The following is a 22,492-nucleotide window of genomic DNA, read 5'->3' as shown; positions in this document are numbered from 1 at the left end:
ACAAAATCTTCAATATTCATGCAAACTCCAATCAGGATTCGAACTATTCAAATATGCAGCGTTTGCGTAAGGGCGCCTTTTCGTCATGTGTTATTCACGGCTATTTCGAGCTCGGCCGTGGAAGTTGGTTTCTGTAATCAATAGATGGTACCGTCCATCCACTGATGTATGTACAATATATTATTTAAATAACAGGTGTCAATCCTAGAGTATGTTTCCACGTTATCAAAGTTCACATAGGAGAGGTTGGAACTCAATCAAGAATATATTCCATTGTAACTCTAATTAGATTGGGACATTCCCTTGTACCAATGCTGTAATTGGTCGTTCCTTTGGAATTTAGCTGGAATAACTAATAGACGGAAATCCAGTTAAAGAAATCAGTTATATCACGTCAAGTCGATCCATTTTAGAGAATCCAACCGTAAATGCTTCACCCGAACATTAGGTTGACGACCATTGCGTGCGAGGTGCAAGCACTAGTGAAAAAAACGCCGAGTGAATGAACAATGTAGGTTATGGTCATTAGGGTTATGGTACTGCCCGGTATGGCACACGGGTTTCACTGCGCGTAGTGTCCAATAGTGATATATGTATAGAAATACTCTTCATCCATACCTATACATAATAATATTTACACTGATAAGTGAGATAATAACAATATTAGTAACTAAGAATACTGATCACGTATATGCATTCATCATGCTTCGTGCATTTTGTAGTATTCGTATTTTTTCCACAATATCAACGTTTAAGAAGTGTTTAGTGAACCATAGGAGATTCAGTACTGAAAATAAAACTCTAGTTTATAGCGATGAAGTGTTAGAAGCTAAGAAAAATGATACTCCGATTGTCGCGTTGGAATCAACTATAATCACACATGGCATGCCTTATCCCGATAATTTAGAAACAGCTTTAAGAGTTGAGGATGTTGTCAGAAACCAGGTAATTATAGGCATCGGTGATCTGTGATTTTATAGTTAACAAACCTTCAAAATTTAATACATCTGAAATTGCGTCAGGAATAGCATAGCCTGAGATAGCCTTTAACAGTGCCTGTAACGTATGAAGAACTCTATTAGATATATTGTGGTGATATTATTTTTGATTGTTTGATCAATTTTCGTTGGAACCAATGCTAGTATGCAAAATCCCTGATTCCCAAACGTCGTTTTCAACGCCGAAGAAATATGGGATGGTTATCCCCAAGAAGTATAATTAGAGTCATCATTTGAGTTGAATAGCAATATTCAGTCCTTATAAAATACTATCACTGGTTAAAGATATCCCACGGGCCTGGTCGAGATCTTCTCTACACTGGTAAAAAGCGGTTTTTCTGCTAACTTATTGGCCTAAATGATCTAAACAACAGATATTATCTCTGTCACCAACCTACTCTGGTCACCAATAATCATAGAAATATATGTTATTTTTCACTCGGAATAACTCACATATTTTTAAATATACAAAATCTGCAACATTATGTATTACTATCAACTTATAACGGATATCAACATTTGTAAATATTAATTGTAAACGGAATATTAGTAATAAATAAATTTAACAAATAATTGACTTCATAACAATATTATAATTTTTTTGTTCCACATCACCTTTAAACCAGGTATTCAGTGTGGTAAAGAGTCCATGAAAATAATAAATAATTTAGAGATCTATATAATGGTTGTATGTAAAATATTCACAACAGACAAATGAAAAAAGAAAATGTACTAAATATGCAAAGTTTGCCGATGGTTTTCTCAAAATCGACTGCTTCAATAACGAAACTCACTATTAACATCAATGAAATTCATGATATTAATGTAATGACGCATTTTTAGGATAAATAATTTTTGTGCAACATTAGTACTTCTGAAGTCCAATAGCCATCAAGAAAGTAAAACATATTCATATTTTGCCAAAATTAAATCTCTTCAAAGACTTTACGAAGTTGAAAATAGTAATTGAAAAACAAAACTTGTGGCGTTAGCGTTGTTAACTTCAACCTCAACAATAATTGGTTCTCTTTTGCCCAAAGAAAGCTTGGAAAAACAAACACATGCTTTCAATATTTCTCCTATTAGTTAATTTAATTTAATTTTCAGGTAAAATTTGTAGCAATTTGTCCTATTGTAAGGTGGCAAATGTGGATCTTTATCATTTCACTAACCTGTAGTATGTCAGAAATAGTATTTCCTACCCTATAAATATTCTTTCAGATTGGTTTAACCCGGTCTCTTTCACATTGCTGTGACAATCAAGTCAAAATAACATTCAACCCACAGTAAATAGCATCAGATCTAATTGTGCACTAACAATGAAAGTAATTGATAAAAACAAACTGAATAACAGATACAAAATCCAGCCTAGTGACTCTAGTCACAGTTTTTTACTACCAAAGAAGTTGCAAATCAGAAAGAAATTCAATAATTTCCTAAAAGCGGATAGAGATATTTAGTTAAACCATCATAGTATATATACAGTTTTAAAGTTGCTGATTTCAAATCTAATTGTAACCCTCCTATATAGTATTTCTACTGACTTATGAAAAGGAGATTTTTCTCATGAATAGTATGTTGACTTGATATCTGTTGACGAGACTTAGCCATTAAATTATCAGAAACAGACAATCTACGATGAAGCTTTGGAATAAAATATCACAGACTTATATCAGTATGAAACTCAATTTTTATATTTTCAAAATAATTTGAAACGAGAAGTATAATTAATTATTCCCTGCACCAATCATAAACTTTTTAATTCATAAATTCTAAGTATTGCGGGCTCGAACTTGAACAACGAGTAGAGTTGTGAATACCTCAATTTTAGTATTTATCAACTTATTCATTCCTAGGGAGCGGTGCCAGCGACAATAGGAGTTTTGGATGGCAAAGTATGTGTCGGTATTGATAGAGAAGGGCTGACAAGGCTTTCTGCAAGTGAACGAGCAAAGACTGTTAAATGTTCGCGCAGAGATTTCCCCTTTGTCATTGCAAACAAGCTGAATGGTGGTACCACAGTCAGTGGAACAATTCTAGTTGCAAATATAGCAAATATACCCATCATGGCTACAGGAGGTATTGGAGGAGTACATCGTTTTGCTGAATTGACATTTGATGTCAGTGCTGATCTTACGGAACTAGGACGCACGCCAATTGCAGTCGTTTGTGCCGGAGTTAAGGCAATTCTTGACATTCCCAAAACCCTAGAGTTCTTGGTAAGTGAGACTCTCAGCAAAACAATTAATATACTACTAAAATTGAATAATGAACAAATTTTTTCGAATTTTAATGTGTATATTGGTGATCATTATTGAAATGACTAAATTTATCCGTGTAATACAAAAGTTAGTTACCTGATCTCTTGAGGAATATGGTTTTGATACTAATTGGTTCTTTTTTGTATGAAATTTTTGTTCACAGGCTGATACAGGATCTTTCTTTAGTCATTTACAGTTTTGATGATAATAGGTTTACATTTACCGTTGCAGGAGACTCAAGGAATTCCTGTAGTAACGGTGGGGGATGGGGATACATTTCCAGCATTTTATTGCCGAGAGACAGTAAATAAAATACAATCTCCTTATCGAGTTGCTAGTCCTAAAGATGCAGCAAATTTGATCAAGGCGCACAGAGAACTTGCTCTTGCTGGCGGAATTTTGTTTGCTGTACCAATCCCTCAAGAGTATTCCCTAGATCCTGGGGAGATGGAAACCGCCATAATAAAGGCATTGAGAGACGCAGAGCAGAAAAAAATCACAGGAAAAGATACGACTCCATTTCTTTTGCAACGGCTGACTGAAATCACCGCGGGACAATCCCTTCGGTCTAGTACGTTGCATTCTCTATGAAACATTGTTCATTATAATGTATATACCTTGAAATGAGTAATCGTTGATGATATGTGAAATCAGAGGCTGATAATAGGGATTAAAGATCTTAGTTGCAATTAAAAAGGGCTTAGCAATTAATTCATATGAAATCAAATTTCCTATAATTAATATTATTTGAATCTACAAATAAACTTTACGTTCTGATTCATTAGTTAGAAATGATGCAAATTTTCGAGTGTACCCAAATCACTTCTTTTGATTTCTGAGATGTTCAATTAATACCAAACGTTGTAATTATATCAAAGCACAGAAGTTTGTTACATATGTCTATTGTAAATATCCCAACAAACATTGCACTTCCTTTTATCCACAGATAAGGCATTAATTGAAAATAATGTAAAAGTAGCAGCCGAGATTGCAGTTCGTTTTTCTATCATCAAAAATGCACATGACAGCAGTCCAAATATTGAGACAGTATCAAGGAGTGAGAAATCTGGACCTGTAAGTCGAGGGATTTGATTAAAATGATAGTTAGTATCCATTTAAAATTAAATGAGTAATCAGTGTTTGTGTAAATCTAAAGAAATTACTTATCATTCCAGGTAGTAATTGGTGGGGCAATCTTGGACACAGTTGTGCAGTTAGCTGAACCAACAATAAACGTGAGTTGACTTTTTTAACGAAAAAATTATACTAAATAACCAATTTTTTATTATATTCATGTCTCCTCATTGTATGCGTCGTAATATTATATAATTATACAGATTAATAGGTCTTTATGTACACGCATTGAAGGTAATTTAGATGATTTCTGAAAATACGATGTAGAAAAAATTGATGGATACTAAAGAAAAGGTTAGAGGAAACCAGCTAAGCTCGGTAGTATCGAATAACCTGAGCATGTACTTCTCAGTCCATTTTATATGAAATGATTCATAATTATTTTGGTACATCTTACATTAATGCTGAAGGTTCATGCTGAAAAATGAGTAGAATAAAATAAATTAATAAATCAACTAGCTATGATAAATACAATATTTGGTAATAGCTAGATAATGATTTGCGCGTAATTATTATTCTGTGCAGACAACCCGCATAAAATCTAAGTTCTCAAATATTGATTATATCACAAATAAAATAATTAATAGCAGACTACGCATTCAGATATTTGGAGTGATTTAATTTTACACACTGTTTTTATATACTTTCTTTCCCTAACAATAACTCTTCTGTATTCTCTATTTCATTTAGTAGATAAATACAGTATCTAGTAATTTTATAGTTATCGGTGTTAAACTCAAAGCAGGCACTATTTAAAGCTCTCTCTCTCTCTTTTCTCTCTCTATATCTTTATGTATCGCTCTCTTCTCGTGATCCTTTCTAATTCTTACCTACAAAGGACCTGCTGCTTCGAAGGTATTGACTACCAAATTTTTTTCTCTGCTTTCACTTCTCTTCCTTTCTTGTTTACTTTTTTTGATTATTGCGTATTAGTGATACAAATCAGTTGTCTTTCAGTTATTGAATATTTCAACCCATAGTTTTGACAATGCGACCTATGTATTGGGAATGAAAATATGACACTCTGGCACTTGATTGCAGCAAATGTATTACTCTAACTGGACTGTATTTACTTCTAAATGACGTATTTCGTCTACTGTTTGTACTATATTAACTCAATGTAACAAAATGAAAGCTTTACAGTTTGTGAGAATTTACTTTGAATGATTTACTGAGAGTTCAGTTTTTGGCGTCATATTGCTCAGCTATACTCCTACGTTTGTTTCCAATTAGGCATTAGCTGTGTATCAAGTGAGCAAAGCTGGAAGTTTTAAGCTACAAAAAATATTATTGTTTTTTACTATACGTAAATTTTGTGCTTATTGTTAAAATAGCGACTGTTGTAATTCACGACTGGAATTAATTTTATTTCATCTGAGCAAAAATAGTCGTATGTATTCGAAAAAAGTTCCTTCGTTTGAGCTATGACCTTTAATGTTTTGCAGTTTTATGAGAAATTTCTGCTGCATTAGGTTTAATAAAAATTGAGATTTTCGGTAACTTATCGAAAATAAAACTTGAGTGGTTAGATATAAATATGAATCAGAGGAAATTCATATAATAATACCTCCTAAGATAAGATATACAAATAATATTAATGATATGACTGAATATAAAATTCTATAAAACTTTTAGTGTCTTACGCTAGCCTTGCTTTGCGTTTTGGCCAGTACAATAGTCTAGTGTGATTCTTATGTAGCGTGTCTTTTGGTTTGGGCGGTTCTTTTTTTTTTTTTTTTTTTTGTTTCATGTTTTTGACAATGCTGCAGCCTTCTAATTAGTAAGTGTGAAATCATAAAACAATAATTGTACTTTATACAGGCAACTGCAGAGGCGGTGTTTTAGCGAGGTTTAAGCTTTGACATTTGTATGATCATATTACATTTAACAATAATTCAATCGCTTATTCATGATAAAACCTATTTCGTAAAACAGTAAAAATATTGCGATTGAATTTTGGCTGTCATACTAATTGTGTCTCTTTAGCATGATTACAACACATACATCAGCTAACTATAATCAATGGAACATTTACTGATTGACGCAGTTTCTCTTACGCATTCTCTTTGCAACACAATATGCGTATCGAATTCTATTAAAATATCTATTAAATCACAAGCTCAATCAATACCTGTGGCGTTTCTCAAAAATAAGCAGTTTGATTGCAGTACTACCTAATGTTTATCATATTATATACAGCCTACAGATGAACGAATCCATCGCCTTGGCATTTGCGATTCGATGATCATAAAATTTTAATTAATCCTAACTAGGAAGCCAATCATTTTTGTTATTTTTTAATTTTTTTTTTTTTTTGTTTTGTGATTTTAACCTTATGCTCTATAACACGAATCAACGCAGAATACTCGTGCTAAAGACAACATAATTTTGATATTTCGACGAATAGCGCAACCCAGTTGCATCCTTTAAAATTCAACATCTACGAATATCCAACGATGAAATTTTATGTTACTTAAATAAAGTACTGATCATTTCGGTGAGCGACAGATTATATTTTTAGTCAACAGACACCTATATATGGGTTGGATATTTATGCCTTAAAGTTATTAAAGCTACTCACCTGCGTTTCACATGTTACGGGTCTAATTTGCACACTTATTCGTCAAGTTTTGCTCACAATCAGTAGCACTAGTTTTCTGTTTTGTTCTGTGCCTACGTACTTTTCTAAATCAACACATAACACTGTTCTTGAGCCCATGCGAGCTTATTGGCAGATTAAAAACATTATGTCAATTTTACTTATATAACAGTACTTGGGAGGGTTGTCTGTTGTTGCTTCGTAGAAAATGGTGCCAGGTGTGTCGCCACCATCTCCATAGTCAGGTGTGTCTATTTTGTACCGTGCCTCCTACGCCCAGCACCTGGCTGTTTCCATTGGAAAACAATAATCTCCTATTAAATTCTCGCATTTCATAATTGTTATTTCCGTTGCTTTTTTCTTTTGATGTGCAGTTGTGGTTCGCAGGTGAAGGATTTGTTTCTTCAAGTATCAGAGCACAATGGCTATTTGTATCACTATCCGCACCCCCATCTTGCAGAGCATGCGCCAGTAGGGGATGTCTTCCACCTCCACATTCGTCAGGCTGTAACAACAGCGTTGCGTTTCCTGTAATAACATATTTATTAGGTTTTTATTCAATACAAATGGAGTGCGATGAAGACTTTTTTAGTGTCAGGGCTGGAACCGTTGAACAAATCATCTAAAATATTTGGTATACAGTTTAAACGTTGTTGTTTGCGGCTTTATAAGAATTCTGCTATATCTAACAATATTAATTCGTGCATGTCTCGATGAAAATTTTTCGTGGAGACGTGCCTTCGTAGCTCTGTAATTAATATCTCTGCATAACTTTGTGAATTGAACTTCTGTAGGGAAAAAAAACAGTGTTAAAAGTGTCCAGTAAGTTATAGATATTTAAACACGTTTCTTTTTTTTTAGAATATCCTAACTTTCTGTGTAGAGATAAAAAGTACATTGTGACTTCATTTCCATCAAATTGAACATAGTATTTTGGTACAGGATGAGAACCAGTATTCCAAAACTTGATTTCTTCACAATCCAGCTAAGCATACATTGAAACGTTTGGTTTTGTTTTCCAACGGCTGATCTTCAGATTCACAGAAAACAATTTGTCTTGAATTAATGCAACTTCTCTGTAATAATAAAGCCTGTAATGACTTGACTATTATTACAATGCTTTACTGTTGCATATCTATGAATATTATCTCTTGTTGGAAAAGCCCTCTGTCTTTTTTCATCTTGAACAATTCAAAAGGATTATTTTCTGCTTTTCGATGTCGATATTGTCAACAAAAAACGCAGTGGCATGTAGGCATTAAAAAATTAAATTTCCCACAGGTAAAATTAAGCTTGCAATAATAGCACCCATTGTATCCGTACCTCGATCAGGACTTCTAACAAGTCAAAAACCTTTCTAAGGTATCTGCAAGTCATAATAATTGTAATTGATGTATAAATACCTTTTCATAGGACTTACCAGAGCTAGCAGTAGTTGGTTGCAAAGTTGTGCGGCGTAGAATACTTCCATTATTGTTAGTTGGATCAGGAACAATTTGAGCTAGAGGTTGTGCGAACGGTGTTGGAGGCGGTGGAGGTTCACGAAGTAGTCGTATCTTCTGTATCATTTCGCGAATTTCATATCGCAAAATGCCAAGAAAGCAAAGCTTGGTAAAGGCAATGACACAGAATCCAAGTACGAACAGTAAATCAGCAGTTCTTCTTAGCCAGCGAAGCAATGATTCGTCGCATCCTTTTGAATAAGGCTGCTGACAAGTGTCACTCATGTTTGCGATTGCAAAACAACAACTCTGCGGCCATCGCGATGTGAAATCTCTTGGTCCAGTGACACCGCAACAACCAAATTCTCTCTGAAGTCTGTCCCATTGCTCGCTGAATCGTGTTTCCTTTCCATATTCTGTCTGCAGTCGAAGTCTAAGAGTTGGTCGCAGCTCAGCCCTCATTTTCTCAAAACGGAAGACCCAGGCGACTCCCACAACAGCGTCGCCAAACAAAAGAGCAAGGAGCAAGAGCCAGTAGGCGTTTAAGAGACGGGCACTCAGTCTTCGGGCTGCCACGCAACCGAGCAATTGCACAAGACCCAATTGTGCCACGAGTGCAAGCACAGCGTAGAGGGTGGTCGGGTCAAAGAGGCCTGGTACACCAGGGACTAGGCGGCGTCTTGTATCTCCAGAAAAGATAAGGGTTCGTGCACCGGCGGCAACAAAGCCGAGAGCACTTCCTAGGAGGACAACATTGCAGGCATAGATCCAGAGTCGATAATATCGCATCGCGATGTCCTCGCCTGGAATTTGACCACCTGCAACACCGATGCTGCCTCCCAAGTCACCGCCCCCGATGTTTCTATTTTGTGACGAGGCAGCTGTTAAGTTACCGATGACTACACTGTTATTGCGGTTAATCGTCGCACTTTTATTATTGTTGTTTATGTTATTTCTTTGCTCTGCTGCGCCTTGTTCTAACAGGAATAAAAACGGTGGTTTGGTGCTATTGTTATTGTTGTTATTCTGGCTGTGCGTTGATTGCGGCGTCGCGGAGCGTTGCAGCAGCATCACCGTCATACTATCAATCCTCCCTTATTTCACTTTATCTTCGGACAGCCTTATTCCTCGATTCAAGGTCACTCGATTACTGTTGACAGCGTAAGGTTGCCTGTACCCACCTCCAGGTCCTTCTGTTTCAAGTGTTGGTACAGGTGCATTCTGCAACAATTGCATACACAGAAATTGAAAATTTTGCAAATTCTTTAGAATCACCTTCAATTCTGCCAAGACTCTTCAGAGTTTTCAAGACAGAGTACGCACAGCACTTACGCAATACATGTATGCAAGCACCTTTCATGTTTGTAGCTAGTCGCAAAATTCTATCCCAGTAGAAACGAAACCTCGGACAAGCTTTAATCATATATTTGCGAATATAATGCGTTTTTCATTAAAATAATATCTTTCTTCTTAGTAAATTATTCAAATCAAAGCTTTCCACTTTCCTGCAAACAATATCAACTCGTAGCTTTCAAATAGGTATGCAATTCTCTATAATCAGCTAATCTTTAGCGGTGGAGCATGAACAGTAAAGTGAACTTAATTAAAGCGTAATTACAATTTTTTAGAATATAGTGTGGTTAAAATTTTCATTCTTGAGAGAGTTAGTATAATACTGGTGAAATTTCTTATGATACGAGGTGCCACTTATTTGCATTGGTAGCTGAGAAAAGAGTATGAATATCTTAACTTAATTGACTGCTGAAAGATTGTTTGTTGCTCAGCCTATAAAAGTAATTTTTTTGTTCTGACTTTTGTCATTATAACTAAAAAGCCCCTCACGTGATTTCTAATCCAGGCTATGAGAATATTTCAGCTTATATACTTTTGTTGATAAACATCAAAAGTTTGAACGCATAATTTATAGAAACACTTACACAGTAAAATCGGTAATCTTATTTGCATATTTTTTAAATTTAATGTGAATAATTGCCAAAAATTTAATTTTTGAAAGTTTATAATAAATGTGAACTAGTAATTATATTCTTTAATCGGGTTCGAATCTTACCCGTTCTCGGTTTCTTGTTTCCCTTATGATTTGAGACTTCAGTAAGACAACGTTCGTTTATATTTAAATCACCCGTTCAAGAATCTACCGACATCCCTAATTACCGGTTAATTTAAGTATACAATTTATTACGTAATACTAAATGATTACATAAAAGCTTGCGAAGACTTGGCAGCTCTACTAAATACCTGACACAGCTCTTTCAAATTATTGTCGCTGTTCTGCAATCATTTGGAATTAAATTGATTGCTACTTGTCGTTCGAAACATGAAACGTACTTGTGCAATTTTTTTGCCCCCCATCCCATGCATGACTATATTATATACCTCATTAACCGTGCATCTCCTGCGGGATTCAAAGAAATCACGACCATCGCTGGGAAAAATGTCACGCAATCAGCTGATCGTGAATGATGCGATGTAAATATTATATGGAATATAATTATATACCTGCAGTTAATATACACCTTAGGAAAACTGAATGTAATTGAAAGACTTGCGAGAGATTGAGAGTAAATTTTTAATCCTTTCGAGTGAACAATATTCTTCTAGTGGTATGCAATACCTAGAATATATTCTATTCTATTATCGATTTCTACCACTGCCAAACTGCCGCGCACGACTGTTCGCAAGCTTCTGCCCTCAAGCATCGGCGAGAAAAGCTTTAGATATAGAATGCATTGTTATGCAGGCGGATTGGAATTTCGCGGAAAATCAGTTGCTTCGATGCTAATTGCATACACGTTGCTTTAAAAGTAACGATTATTTTTATTTTGTAATAATGCGGAAATAAGTCCAGCGAAATGCACTCTGCATTTGAATATGAAATGAGGAATTATTGTTTATGTATGTGTCTTTGTCAGTTTCGGAGAAATCTGTTGCAAGCGGACGCCTTGACTGAACTAGGCAAATATAATATTGGCATTATAGCACGCGGCAATATACTGGGCGAAAAATTTAAAGTAAAGTACCCCGGGGAATTACATAAGGGCGCACATCGATCGTTTCACAGTTTCGCGCGTGCCCCAGCCCTCCTGCAATCCTTACGCCCACGTTACTACTTTTAAACACATACTTACACGCCTTTGACGGTTAAATTTACATTACAGATTACGTTGCATTCAACAATTGAGGAAATATTTGAAAAAATTGTGAGAAATTGAAGAAAAAAAAACCGTAGTCAAATTAACTATTAACATTGGTAGAGACATTTTTATGCAAAGCTCAGATGATCCGATTATACTATATAACTACTTCCATATACCTATAAACACGAGCATTTGCGTTGCATCGAAATTACACTAACAATAACTGCACTGCGTCTAGTTAAAATTTGTTGCTATACCGTATGATTTGTAACGCGCTGATGTTTTTTGTAGGCTGGGTTCGTTGCACAATTTTTTAAGGGTCAATATGAGATCATAGTTAATATAATTGTAGTATTTAATCTTTTGCACTAACCTTGGGATATCGGATTAATTTAAAGGTCGCTGCGATCGATCGGCATCGTGAGATGATGGTTTTACGTATTAGTTGGTAATCGAAGTGGAATTAAAGTGATCCACACAGCCGTTGTTGTCACGTTATGTCTACCATTTCCTTGTATATTTCGCCCACTCGAATCGTTTTGAGTGCAGTTCAAAGAAACCAATTGACAAAAAACGTTGTCGAGGGCCTTAGCTGAATTGAGTATCGATTTATTATATATTTCTTAGTGCGTGTTGTTCTTTACACTTGAATTTTTTAACAATTGATAACAGATGTCTTCGCGATCGCTGTACACTTTGTAGCTGCACAAATATATCAGCTGGGTACCATTATCGATACTTAATTTTTATCACATTCAATTTTTTTCGCATACTGTTATCCCCTTTATATAATTCGTATTCCATAAAGCCGAGGAAGACACGATGCGGGGGGAAGTTACTCAAATGATGAATTTGGAAATCTGTATCAAATATTATTATTGCCTGGCTGTAGGCAACCCAACTGTCGACATTCAGCCTCACGATACGCCTTGACGGTAGACAACATAACTAAAATGAACGCCTCTGCGCATCGCGCATTTCAGCCAATTCGAACCTGTGTTAATGGACGGAATATTCGCGGCATGATCAGATATTTATGTTAGAAAAAAAATTCACTTTACGTCCCAATAAATTTTCAATTCGGCTACAAAAAAAAAGAGAAGGAAAAACAAAACAAGGCATAAAGTAAAATCGTTCATTGAATGAACAATAAACTTCTTCATGCCACGCGCCGTACAATTTCTGCAATGTGTTTTTTTAAATCTTATTTTCGCATGTATTCATAAAGGAGGCATTGTGGATCGAAACTACCGACGTAAAATGTATTTGCCACCATGTGGAACGAACGCTATTCCGACCTATAACACATCTACACTGCGTAGTTATTTTCTAGCCCCTGGAATTACGCTTGGCTGCAACCTTATATCGACCTCTGTTTACATTTCACGACAATCTCTGCTAACATGCAAGACTTCGATTATGCATCACCTGACTACAAGAAACGAAGACATACTTTTCTAGGATTTCAATAATATACGTAACATCTATTAATAGAATAAACTGTACTTGTATTTCAAACCACTTTTGCCACAATAGTGAAATAAAATCTGACTTATCGTATTTAATTTGCCTTAAATAATAATTATACAAATTAAAATATTACTCGCGATCTCTTTCATATTTATGTACGTTGAACGTCATTTGTCTCAACAAGGTTTTATTGAATTCCAAAATAAGAATCGAACAAGATTTCATTCCGGTGAAAAGTAGAATGAAATTGCTCTGTTGTCAAATGTACAGCAGTCAACAAAAAATTCGGGAAATATGTCATGGCAAATTGAAGAATGGGGGTGTTTTTAACTCCGTTCAATTAATTTTAGCTTGCTCTACATCCCAAATTACGTGATATTCTGCCCTACACTTTACAAAAAAAAATTTTTTTTTTTATAAGAATTATGAAAAATTACTCGTCAACTGACGTTCCGTATTGCAGTTTGACGGAAGAACCCACCCCGGAAAGAGCCGTGAGAGTTGTGGAGGTGTCGGCAGAAATGTTGCTGCTGCTTTGATTAACTTAGGAGTTAAAGAAACTAATTTATTATCAGTTGTTGGTGATGACAATCCGGGAAAAATTCTAAGACAAAGCCTCCAGGGTAGGGATGGCATGGTGGAAGTACGAAAAGATGTTAACACGGCTAGGTAAGAATAATAGTATATTCATATTCTCATGAAGTGACAATTCCCATAACTATCAATTTACGTTATATTTCACGTCAACTCAGATTTTACTACTAATTTATTCATCAATAGATATGTGGCACTACTTGACTTTGTCGGGGAATGTAAATTCGGTATTGGTGAAATGACAGCTCACGAAGCAATTTCTCCAGACCTTGTTCAAAAGTACCGTTCTCAGCTGGAGAAAGCTGCAATATTAATCCTGGATGGGAATCCACCATTGGCAACAATTCTGGAAGTCTTGAGCATAGCTGCCCCACGCACCATTCCAGGTAAGACACCCAATTTACAAACAATTTTTACTGCGGTTTCATCTGCACGGTCATAAAGCTCAATTTTATGAAACACAATATGTATTCTAACATTTTCTCTCTCCCGAATCAATCTACTTTTCATATAACTGGTTTTCTTAATGAGAAGATCGGTACTGTGAATAGCATAATTGTTATGTCACATAAAGAAGTAAATACCAGACTTTATTTTTAAAAAATAACATGGTATATATGAAGGTAAACGTGTATAAAATTAATTTTATGCATTACATTCGGACAGAGAGTGCTATTGATTTTTCAGATGATGATCCTATACACCTAAATTATAGCATTTCCTTTACAAACCCAAAAATAAGTTGTCAATGAATTAAAAAGATGAAAGACTTATATGTTAAACTGAAATGGAGTTTCATAGTAGCTTTAGGTCTAATTTCCTTCATTACTTGAAATTAAACTTTGTAGCGACGGTTAAAATTTTTTTTCTTCAACTTACGGCAAGTGCAAAATACATCTTATTGCAAGAATAGGAATAAAGAGAGATCGTTTTAGATTTCCATAGTTGTTCTACGGTACTTCGTTATGGAAAGACTAACTTCGCTATAAGATCATCATCTACACAATAGCTGTACTAAGATTAGAGTTATTTGATAATGCAGAACAGGTGTATATCATATACAAAATGTTAATACTTTTCACTGCTTAACTCTATACTTACGAAACTACGGACGGTTCTTATAGATACAGACAATTAACAAATAATTAACATACGGACGGATAATATTTAAGACGGAATGATCTGTGATCATGGTGCGTTAACATTACAGAAAAAAAAAATTTCAGACTCAAAAGATATGATCTTCTTCAATCATATTAGAATTGGCTCATGTATATAACTTTTCTGAACAGTACGAAAACTTAATCTAACTGTGAGCTAAATATAAAGTATATTTATATACTGAATAATGCGTTATCGTATAATTTGATATAGTTCAAGTAAAAAATCCTTATGGTTCATGGCCTTCAAACTTTCACAGTGATTTTTTATATGCAATTCCCATCTGTCAATCCAAAAATTGAATTGCAACTATTTTGAATCTTTGTCTCAATTCATCCTAAACTCTTAAACGTAGTGTTTCTTAAGCGCACTACTCAAATTTGATCAACCTAAGCTTAAGACCAGGGAAAAGTGAACTATTTTGTTTTTTGTCAACATTACTTTTAAAAATTTATCACAGCGCTATTAACTATTTTTTAAAATTGGACAAAGATAACGCACTACAAGTTTACTTCAAGTACATTTCGGAAACTATCCTGTCGACATTTGTTGTTACGGTTAGTTTAAAATGTAGACAAAATTACCTCACATATAACTAGTGATATAAGAGGGTATAAGAAATTTATATTAAAGATTGACTGACATCTTAGTGCTTTGTCTTTGTCAAAGGAAATAAAAATAATTTTCATTGTTACGATGAATTTTTAAAGATAACATCAACAGCAAACAAATTGCGATTCGTTTAGCTTCTGCGCAGCATCATATGTTTCCAGCTATTCTTGCATCTACAAATAGTCGACTGATACTAAATAGTCCATGAGGTATTAGCAAGATAAAATCTCATAAATACTATCTATAAATACTGTACTAAGAAAAAATTTCTACCCTGGGTTAAACCCTCTCGAATTAAAAGCTGCTGCGAAATTACTGGACTTTTTTACAATTATTTACGAACATAAACAATCAAAGCTTAGGCCTGAGATTCCAGCTGGAAGCGCGTTTGGGATTCTTTAAGATACTCGCGTTTCTTGCGCTGAATATTAGTTTCGACAAAGAATAAAGTACTAGCTATCAGCAAGACAACACTTCCAACAACACCTAATCCGAATGACCAACCAAAAAAGTTGTTCACATGCCCAGGCATCCAATGGTCAGTGTTGCCAAGGCATGCAAATATAATAACAGCTAAACACCCGCTAATTCCAGCGACCAGCAGAAGGTAGCTAATTATTTGTATCAATAGAATATAATGTCGTTGCTCAGGGTCACTGCAAAGAGCATACAGCAGTACCAATCCAAATGACACGATTGACAGCAAGAAAGCCAGAGTAAAGAAAGTCTGCGTTGCTACCATAAAAGCTGTAATGACAACAACAAAGCATACATTAATCACCACAAGTACAATAACAGTGTGATAAGTTGAATACAAAAATCTAAGATTAATGCTGCATGAAATGTCCAAGTTTCTTTTGAAAATTACTAACAATTGTACTTTTTCAGTTTCAATATAACATGATATAAGCTTACCGTTGGAACGATACAAATTGATACCGTAATTTTCTTTATTGAATAATGATATTTAAGTTAAGAGTACAGTTACACACTTGTAGAATGTGAAATTTTCATGTTTTCATATCACAATTGTGCGATTAAAACGTGTATAAAAACCCTCAACATAAGTGATTAAGAATTTTAAACAGTAGTGGATATGTGATACATTCAAATTCATCATTCTCCTAATAACTTGCAAGATTCATTTTAGTGATCAACATAACATTATCTCGTATTCTTGCCAAGTATTTTTTGTAATACAGGCCACAATACTTGCCCGGCAAGGTTGTAGATACCATAATTGAAAAAATATTGATGATCTGAATTATTTGAATTTCACCAATTAGAAAAGAATTGCTTACGAGGCAAAAGGAATCCTCGAATATCCGAGTAGCCCGCTGTGAACGGATCGTAGACCCATCTGCATCCGACGAAATAGCGTCGAGGGTTAGCCTCTATTGGATTTGCCAGAGATCGGAAACAGTGGGTCCATAAGCCCAGTTTATCCAATTGTGCTCCCGGTATCCGATAATCACTTACAAGCCACGCTGGGGTGCCAAAACTCACGCAGATGCACACTAAACCTATCAAAAATACAACCACTCCCACATTGCCGGACAAACTTCTCTTCTTCAACGTGGTGCTCATCGTGTTCGTGTGTTTACTTGATTATTTATAAAATACTAAATAAAAGTCACACAGTTTACGATACAGGTGTTTTGAATTACATGAAACACTCAATCCCGACTTCGAATAACTGAACCACGCCCTGGATGTATTCAGTTTACCTTGTCAGCCGCCATACTTGATATTTAAACAACACCGTGCGAGTGAATTGCTTGCATGTGTGTGACTACCGCAGTTGACTGCGCGCTATGCGATTCACCGTATATTTGTAATCAGTCTTCTACAGGGTGGTCCGTTTGAAATGAATTACATGTTGGTACACGGTTTGTTTATCCGCTTAGGAGCAACCTTCGCAAGGGTTCCTGGTTAATTTGATCTCATGCTAAAAATTTTGGGCTTCACTCTCGATAAACACAAAGCACCCGAATAGGTAGTAAATCCAATGCTTTTGGATGGGAATTTATTTTCCATATGACTTGACTTCCCAACAATCGGAAAAGAATAGAATCGGAACGATTAGCAGAATTATGAATCCCATTTGTTTAAGTTTCCGAATTAAGCATGAGTTACTCCAATGACACACTGTTCGATTTAATCTGTTTATTCGTTTCTATTATATTTTATCTGTTCTTTCCTATCCCGTCACATTCGCGACAATGCCACCTCTAATAGCTTGTTCGTTTTAATTATTTATTTAGAATAAGAGATGGCAATTATCAATCCGATTCAATTCTTTCTATACGAATTAATTTTTTTCAAAGAATACGACCATCCGTTTGGATAAAGAAATCGGAATAGAACGTATTGAAATTCTCAATCCGTTTCTATTGTTTTCCGATTGTTGGGTTTCGTTGACATTGAGTGCAACTTATGAACAGAATTGACAAACTGTACATTCAATTTTGATGCGCTTCTTGGATTTTGTCTAGTTCGAGTAATGCAATTTACTAAAAACTGCACAAAAATAACAATAAAAAAACCGAATTGGCATTGATAACATTTGAAAAAATTGATTAACTCTCGACGACGATATGGGTAAATGATGAGGTGCATAATAATTATTTAGATAAAGATCCTACTCAAAATCGACAGATTTTCTATCTGATTGAACTAATGTTCATTTTTTAAAACAATCATATTTCGAAACGTTTTAGACAATGCCTACGAATATTTTGTATCGGAAAAATCGGTTTATTTTCTGCGGATCACACGGTATGTAGATTTCACTTCGCCATGTGGAATTGATACATGCATGCATGACACATGGATGTGTATGGCTGGTTACAGGATATCTCAAGCGAGGTGCATAATACGTAGATCTAAGATCAGAGATCACATTTGTCAATGCCTTGAGTCTTGACTGACTCTTTGTCTCGTTTATTCCATGGGAAAACGCAAGTGACTAGTTGGTAGTTACGTAAATATGACTGACGACAATTAATGAGTTTAATAAGTTAACATTTTTATTACAATAAGATCTCTTCATAAATATACTATAAAAGATACAAAACGAATTAGAAAATAATTGTACATTTTCAAATTTCCAATTACATAATTTCGTACTCGCTTCAGGCAGCGTTCCAAACGTCTATGCATAATAGTATAAAAAACGGGTTAGTATAAAGATTATAGTTATTAAAACATTATCATTAATGGACGGAATATAATCAGGTATTTTTTGGACAAAATAGATTCAATGGTACATTTTCTACCTATATACATTTGATGCGATACTATTGAGATTTTGTATTACATAATACATACATATATGTATATTGTTGAATAGCGAATTCATCACGTCATTATTCCTAGTGCATTTGATGACAGAATAAAAATGATCATCTGTAACAGATCTAGAAATATTCAGAATAATAGCTACCCCTCAGCCATAAGAGTCTTCTTAATACTATAGTATAATCAAATTCATTGAATGTTACTAACATATTTTATAATAAAACAAATTTAAAAAATAAGAGCTTGTTTACGACTGCTCTCAATGTCGAGACTTTTGTAATATACATCTAAAACGTGAAATTATGTATGCCAGTCCACTCATCATCCATTATTTGAAACAGTCTAAAAGAATGCGTTCTGTGTGATTAAGGGTGTTGTATTCACGAACTATGACGTAAGTTTCAACCAGGTCGATAAATACAATACCGATTCTCTGCAACATGTTTTCATTATGAAATTTCTACTTAATTGTGGCAAAGTTTAAAATTTTGGTAAATAGACCAGTGTCTCGTGAAGTGCTAATAACTATAATTAAAAACACACTCTGGGAGTAGTGAACAGTTTCGTTAAACTTATAACTCTAATATGTAAGCGAATATAGGTATAAAACGGATGAGTTGTGTTAATTTTTGGAATGAATTGCTGAATAGTAGTTATTCTGACAATTAGATGGTGGTGTGAGTTTTTTGGTCCGCCATCAGAGATTTCTGCTCTCGTTTCCTGGTTCTTCTACCTTCAATCAGGAACAAGATACCCCCTATGTAGAGAAAGACAGTTCCAACCACTGCTAAGGCATATGACCAACCAACGTCGTTATGCTCCCAGTTAGGCATCCAGTCACGACCATCACCCCTAGCTCCAAAGATAATTACAGCTATTATTCCAAATGTAGCACTCAGTGTCAGGGTACCTCCATTAGCCCATAAAATCAGTTGGTATTTGTCGTTACGGCGAGATCCAAATGTGCAGATCAATGTTAAAAAGCCTCCTACTAAGAGTAACGTAAAACATAGTGTGAAAAAAAATTGAGTCGCGACGAAAAATTCTGGTAGTAGAAAGTCTTGGATTATGTAGTATTCTTCTTCAAAGATCCACCAACAGCTATTGAATCTCGTGTCGTACAGATGCCTTATATCTTCAAAATTATGGAAACACGCCTCCCATAGTCCTAAAACACAAATTAATCGAAGGAGTTGAGGGAAGGAAACATAAGAAAAGGATCAAAAGTAACGACAATCAAAATAAGTTATTGACCACTAATGCAGGGAACAAAAAATATACACGTGTCTAATGTTTACTAAAAATAAAGCATTTTTATCATTCATAAACAGGGTGTTTTATGATACAGAAATGAAAACTTCTTTGAGAATCCCAAAATTTCCAAAGTCGTAATAAAGTTTTTGCATAAATGACTGTTCAAATAAATGGAATATGTAAAATAGAGAAATCAGCCGAGTTAGTACAGGATATCAATAGGCCATGGTAATCTTTATCGTAATCAATTAAGAGCAATGGATCTGGCGGTCACTAAATAAAGCAATGCACACCAGATGAAATATTTCTATCATATCATATCGAAGTAACAATATTAAATAATCATAACACCACAGAAAAACCTTCAAAATCCATAAATTTTCGGCAGCTAAACACCCTGACTGTGTGTATTTGAAAATGTTGACAAACATTGTTATGCCTTTGGCTGATTTCTGTAGAGTTACCTATTGGTGAGATAGTATTCAGACACCCAATGCTATCTTGCTAACTACACTATCAACTTTTGTGTACGATTTGCAGTTCTACAATATTGAAGGTACGCAACGAGTGTATTAGTGGATGATTGAAATTTGTGCGCAAAAGTATGCATAGCATTCTCCGGAATACAAGCGTGCGCGCAGCTAATACATTTTGATCAATGAAAATTTATTAGGCAAATAAAAGTAAAAAATTATCTTTAAATATAAATACAAATAGTCATTGTTAAATAATTACCGAGTCTGATGAACTTGGGGTTCGGTAATTTACCATCCGTCTCTAGCCAATAGGGCGTGGTAAATGCAATAACCACAAAAGCAAATGCTAGCGCAGTGCATGCGGCAGCCACTTTTAACGTTCGCGACTTTTCCATGGTTGTTAAATTATGTGACGACAATAACTTTTATCGAGTATTATTAGCAATGTTTATTTACTGAGGTGTGTAACGATTTATTCACGCCCGACACTCGCGCAGACTAACTAATGTTAGGTTGATTAAGCTAACAACAATGCATTTGCTGCCTGCTGCCTACTTCATGCCGTTGTAGCTCATGTCGATTTGTCAGGTCAGCCATTTGCGAAAAAAATTAATAGCCTGTATGTCATGATATATTCAAGCAAGATCGAATTATTGATGGAAACGCAATAATCAAATAATCATCTATCAATATTATTAGTTTCGAACGAAAAAAATATTCTCATGGTGTTTTATTTATGCCCTTTTCACTTTCTGTTTATATTATAACTAAATTCCTTTCTCCAGCAGTTTACAACCGGATATTGTCTGTTGGTAAACCTTGCTTCTAAATTTAAATTACATGAGAAAATAGCGCGTTACGGTTTTCTTTTCAACTCAATCCAAAAGCAAAATAACATTCTTTTTAATGAACTCTCTGTAACACGAGGAAATATAATTTGTACTTAGTAATTGATTTATTGTTACAGTTTGGTACGAGCCAACAGATGTGACAAAAGCAACAAAGATTTTTCAATCTAATGAGTACTGGAAAAATTGTCTTCACTTCATTTCACCCAACCAGAACGAATTGATGGCTATTGCCAAATATTTGAAAATTGATGTACCTGTTAACTCTGAAAATTTGGTTCTGGAGACGGTAATGAAAATTGCAGCACAGGTCGCTCAACATGTTCCAGTTGTTCTAACAACGCTTGGCTCTCAAGGGCTACTGGTATGACTATTCCACGAGTAACTTAATAAGTCATTACTAAAAAGGCAAAAGCCTACATTTATTTCGAGGTTCTTTTCGATGAGGGCCCATGTCGAAAAATAGTTTTAAAAAAATCTATTTTATTGGGCCTAGCTGGGGGACCCTTGAGTCAAGAGCCCGGTCACGACCGCATTGGTTGCATTGGCATAACTACACCACTGGTAGTTGTGAAAAAAAAAGTGATTCTTAAATGCAGATAGATATCACATGAGAGTTTTATTCAAGACCAGTAAGCCTTGTTCCTAGTAAGTAAAATTTGTGCTGTCTGTCTACAGGTCTCTCGAAAAGCAGACAAGATTGAACCTTTTTACAATGGAGACAGGCAGTTGATACATCACGATAGTGCTGAAGTTCAGACACGATTGTATCCTCCGATATCTTTTTCTACCGACAGTCAGGAAAGAATAGTCAGTGTTAGCGGTTGCGGAGACTGCCTAGTCGCAGGTATAATTCGTGGGATCCAGGAGGGATTGGATGAAGCTAGCTGTGTGAGACTTGCTCTAAAAGCTGCGTCCGTTTCCCTTACATCTTTCGATCCCGTTCCAGCTTCACTTTCTTCCATCAAAATGTTTAAATATTCCAGTTAAAATTAGGGTCCGAGTTTGCAGTGATGAAGTACGCATAACTTAGTCTACTTTATGATCTGTATATTAGAGTGTTTCAAAAAAACCGACTTTTTTTTTTTTGAAGAACATTGAAAAATCTTCCGAGTGTCCCTCAAAAATGACCTCGGTAAAATATGAGCTCTTAATATTGATATTTAGAGGTGGCGATTCTCAATTTTC

The 22,492-nt window shown here is 35.1% G+C and overlaps 4 protein-coding genes across 6 annotated transcripts; 1 reads left to right on the top strand and 3 right to left on the bottom strand.

Moving 5' to 3' along the window:
* Positions 1 to 40: 40 nt before the first annotated feature.
* On the top strand, positions 41 to 22,472 carry LOC107221871 (pseudouridine-metabolizing bifunctional protein C1861.05). 2 transcript variants are annotated; one of them, XM_046739101.1, is made up of 9 exons: positions 41 to 166; positions 2,855 to 3,217; positions 3,491 to 3,830; positions 4,206 to 4,333; positions 4,435 to 4,494; positions 13,523 to 13,728; positions 13,840 to 14,039; positions 21,424 to 21,668; positions 21,983 to 22,472. In XM_046739101.1, exons 1-9 carry the CDS (start codon positions 86 to 88, stop codon positions 22,292 to 22,294), a joined length of 1,935 nt encoding a protein of 644 aa, XP_046595057.1. In that variant the 5' UTR covers positions 41 to 85; the 3' UTR covers positions 22,295 to 22,472. The 2 variants fall into 2 exon arrangements, with proteins under 2 accessions (XP_046595057.1, XP_015516514.2); XM_015661028.2 differs by lacking the exon at positions 41 to 166 and adding an exon at positions 592 to 945.
* Positions 5,607 to 12,486, bottom strand: LOC107221872. 2 transcript variants are annotated; one of them, XM_015661029.2, is made up of 3 exons: positions 11,963 to 12,486; positions 8,413 to 9,655; positions 5,607 to 7,520 (listed from the first exon to the last, which is right to left on the bottom strand). In XM_015661029.2, the coding sequence occupies exons 2-3, from the start codon at positions 9,512 to 9,514 to the stop codon at positions 7,234 to 7,236; spliced, it is 1,389 nt and encodes a 462-aa protein (XP_015516515.1). In that variant the 5' UTR covers positions 9,515 to 9,655; positions 11,963 to 12,486; the 3' UTR covers positions 5,607 to 7,233. The 2 variants fall into 2 exon arrangements, with proteins under 2 accessions (XP_015516515.1, XP_046595058.1); XM_046739102.1 differs by lacking the exon at positions 11,963 to 12,486 and adding an exon at positions 10,829 to 10,848.
* LOC107221873 lies at positions 14,223 to 17,225 on the bottom strand. The gene is made up of 2 exons (XM_015661031.2): positions 16,728 to 17,225; positions 14,223 to 16,173 (listed from the first exon to the last, which is right to left on the bottom strand). Exons 1-2 carry the CDS (start codon positions 17,011 to 17,013, stop codon positions 15,785 to 15,787), a joined length of 675 nt encoding a protein of 224 aa, XP_015516517.1. The 5' UTR covers positions 17,014 to 17,225; the 3' UTR covers positions 14,223 to 15,784.
* Positions 18,434 to 21,035, bottom strand: LOC107221874. The gene is made up of 2 exons (XM_015661032.2): positions 20,716 to 21,035; positions 18,434 to 19,894 (listed from the first exon to the last, which is right to left on the bottom strand). Exons 1-2 carry the CDS (start codon positions 20,849 to 20,851, stop codon positions 19,392 to 19,394), a joined length of 639 nt encoding a protein of 212 aa, XP_015516518.1. The 5' UTR covers positions 20,852 to 21,035; the 3' UTR covers positions 18,434 to 19,391.
* Positions 22,473 to 22,492: the final 20 nt, after the last annotated feature.

The sequence above is a fragment of the Neodiprion lecontei genome, chromosome 4 (assembly GCF_021901455.1).
Source record: "Neodiprion lecontei isolate iyNeoLeco1 chromosome 4, iyNeoLeco1.1, whole genome shotgun sequence".
Classification (NCBI taxonomy): domain Eukaryota; kingdom Metazoa; phylum Arthropoda; class Insecta; order Hymenoptera; family Diprionidae; genus Neodiprion; species Neodiprion lecontei.
Note: the sequence above shows the minus strand (reverse complement) of the source record. Positions and strands in the feature narration are given on the sequence as shown.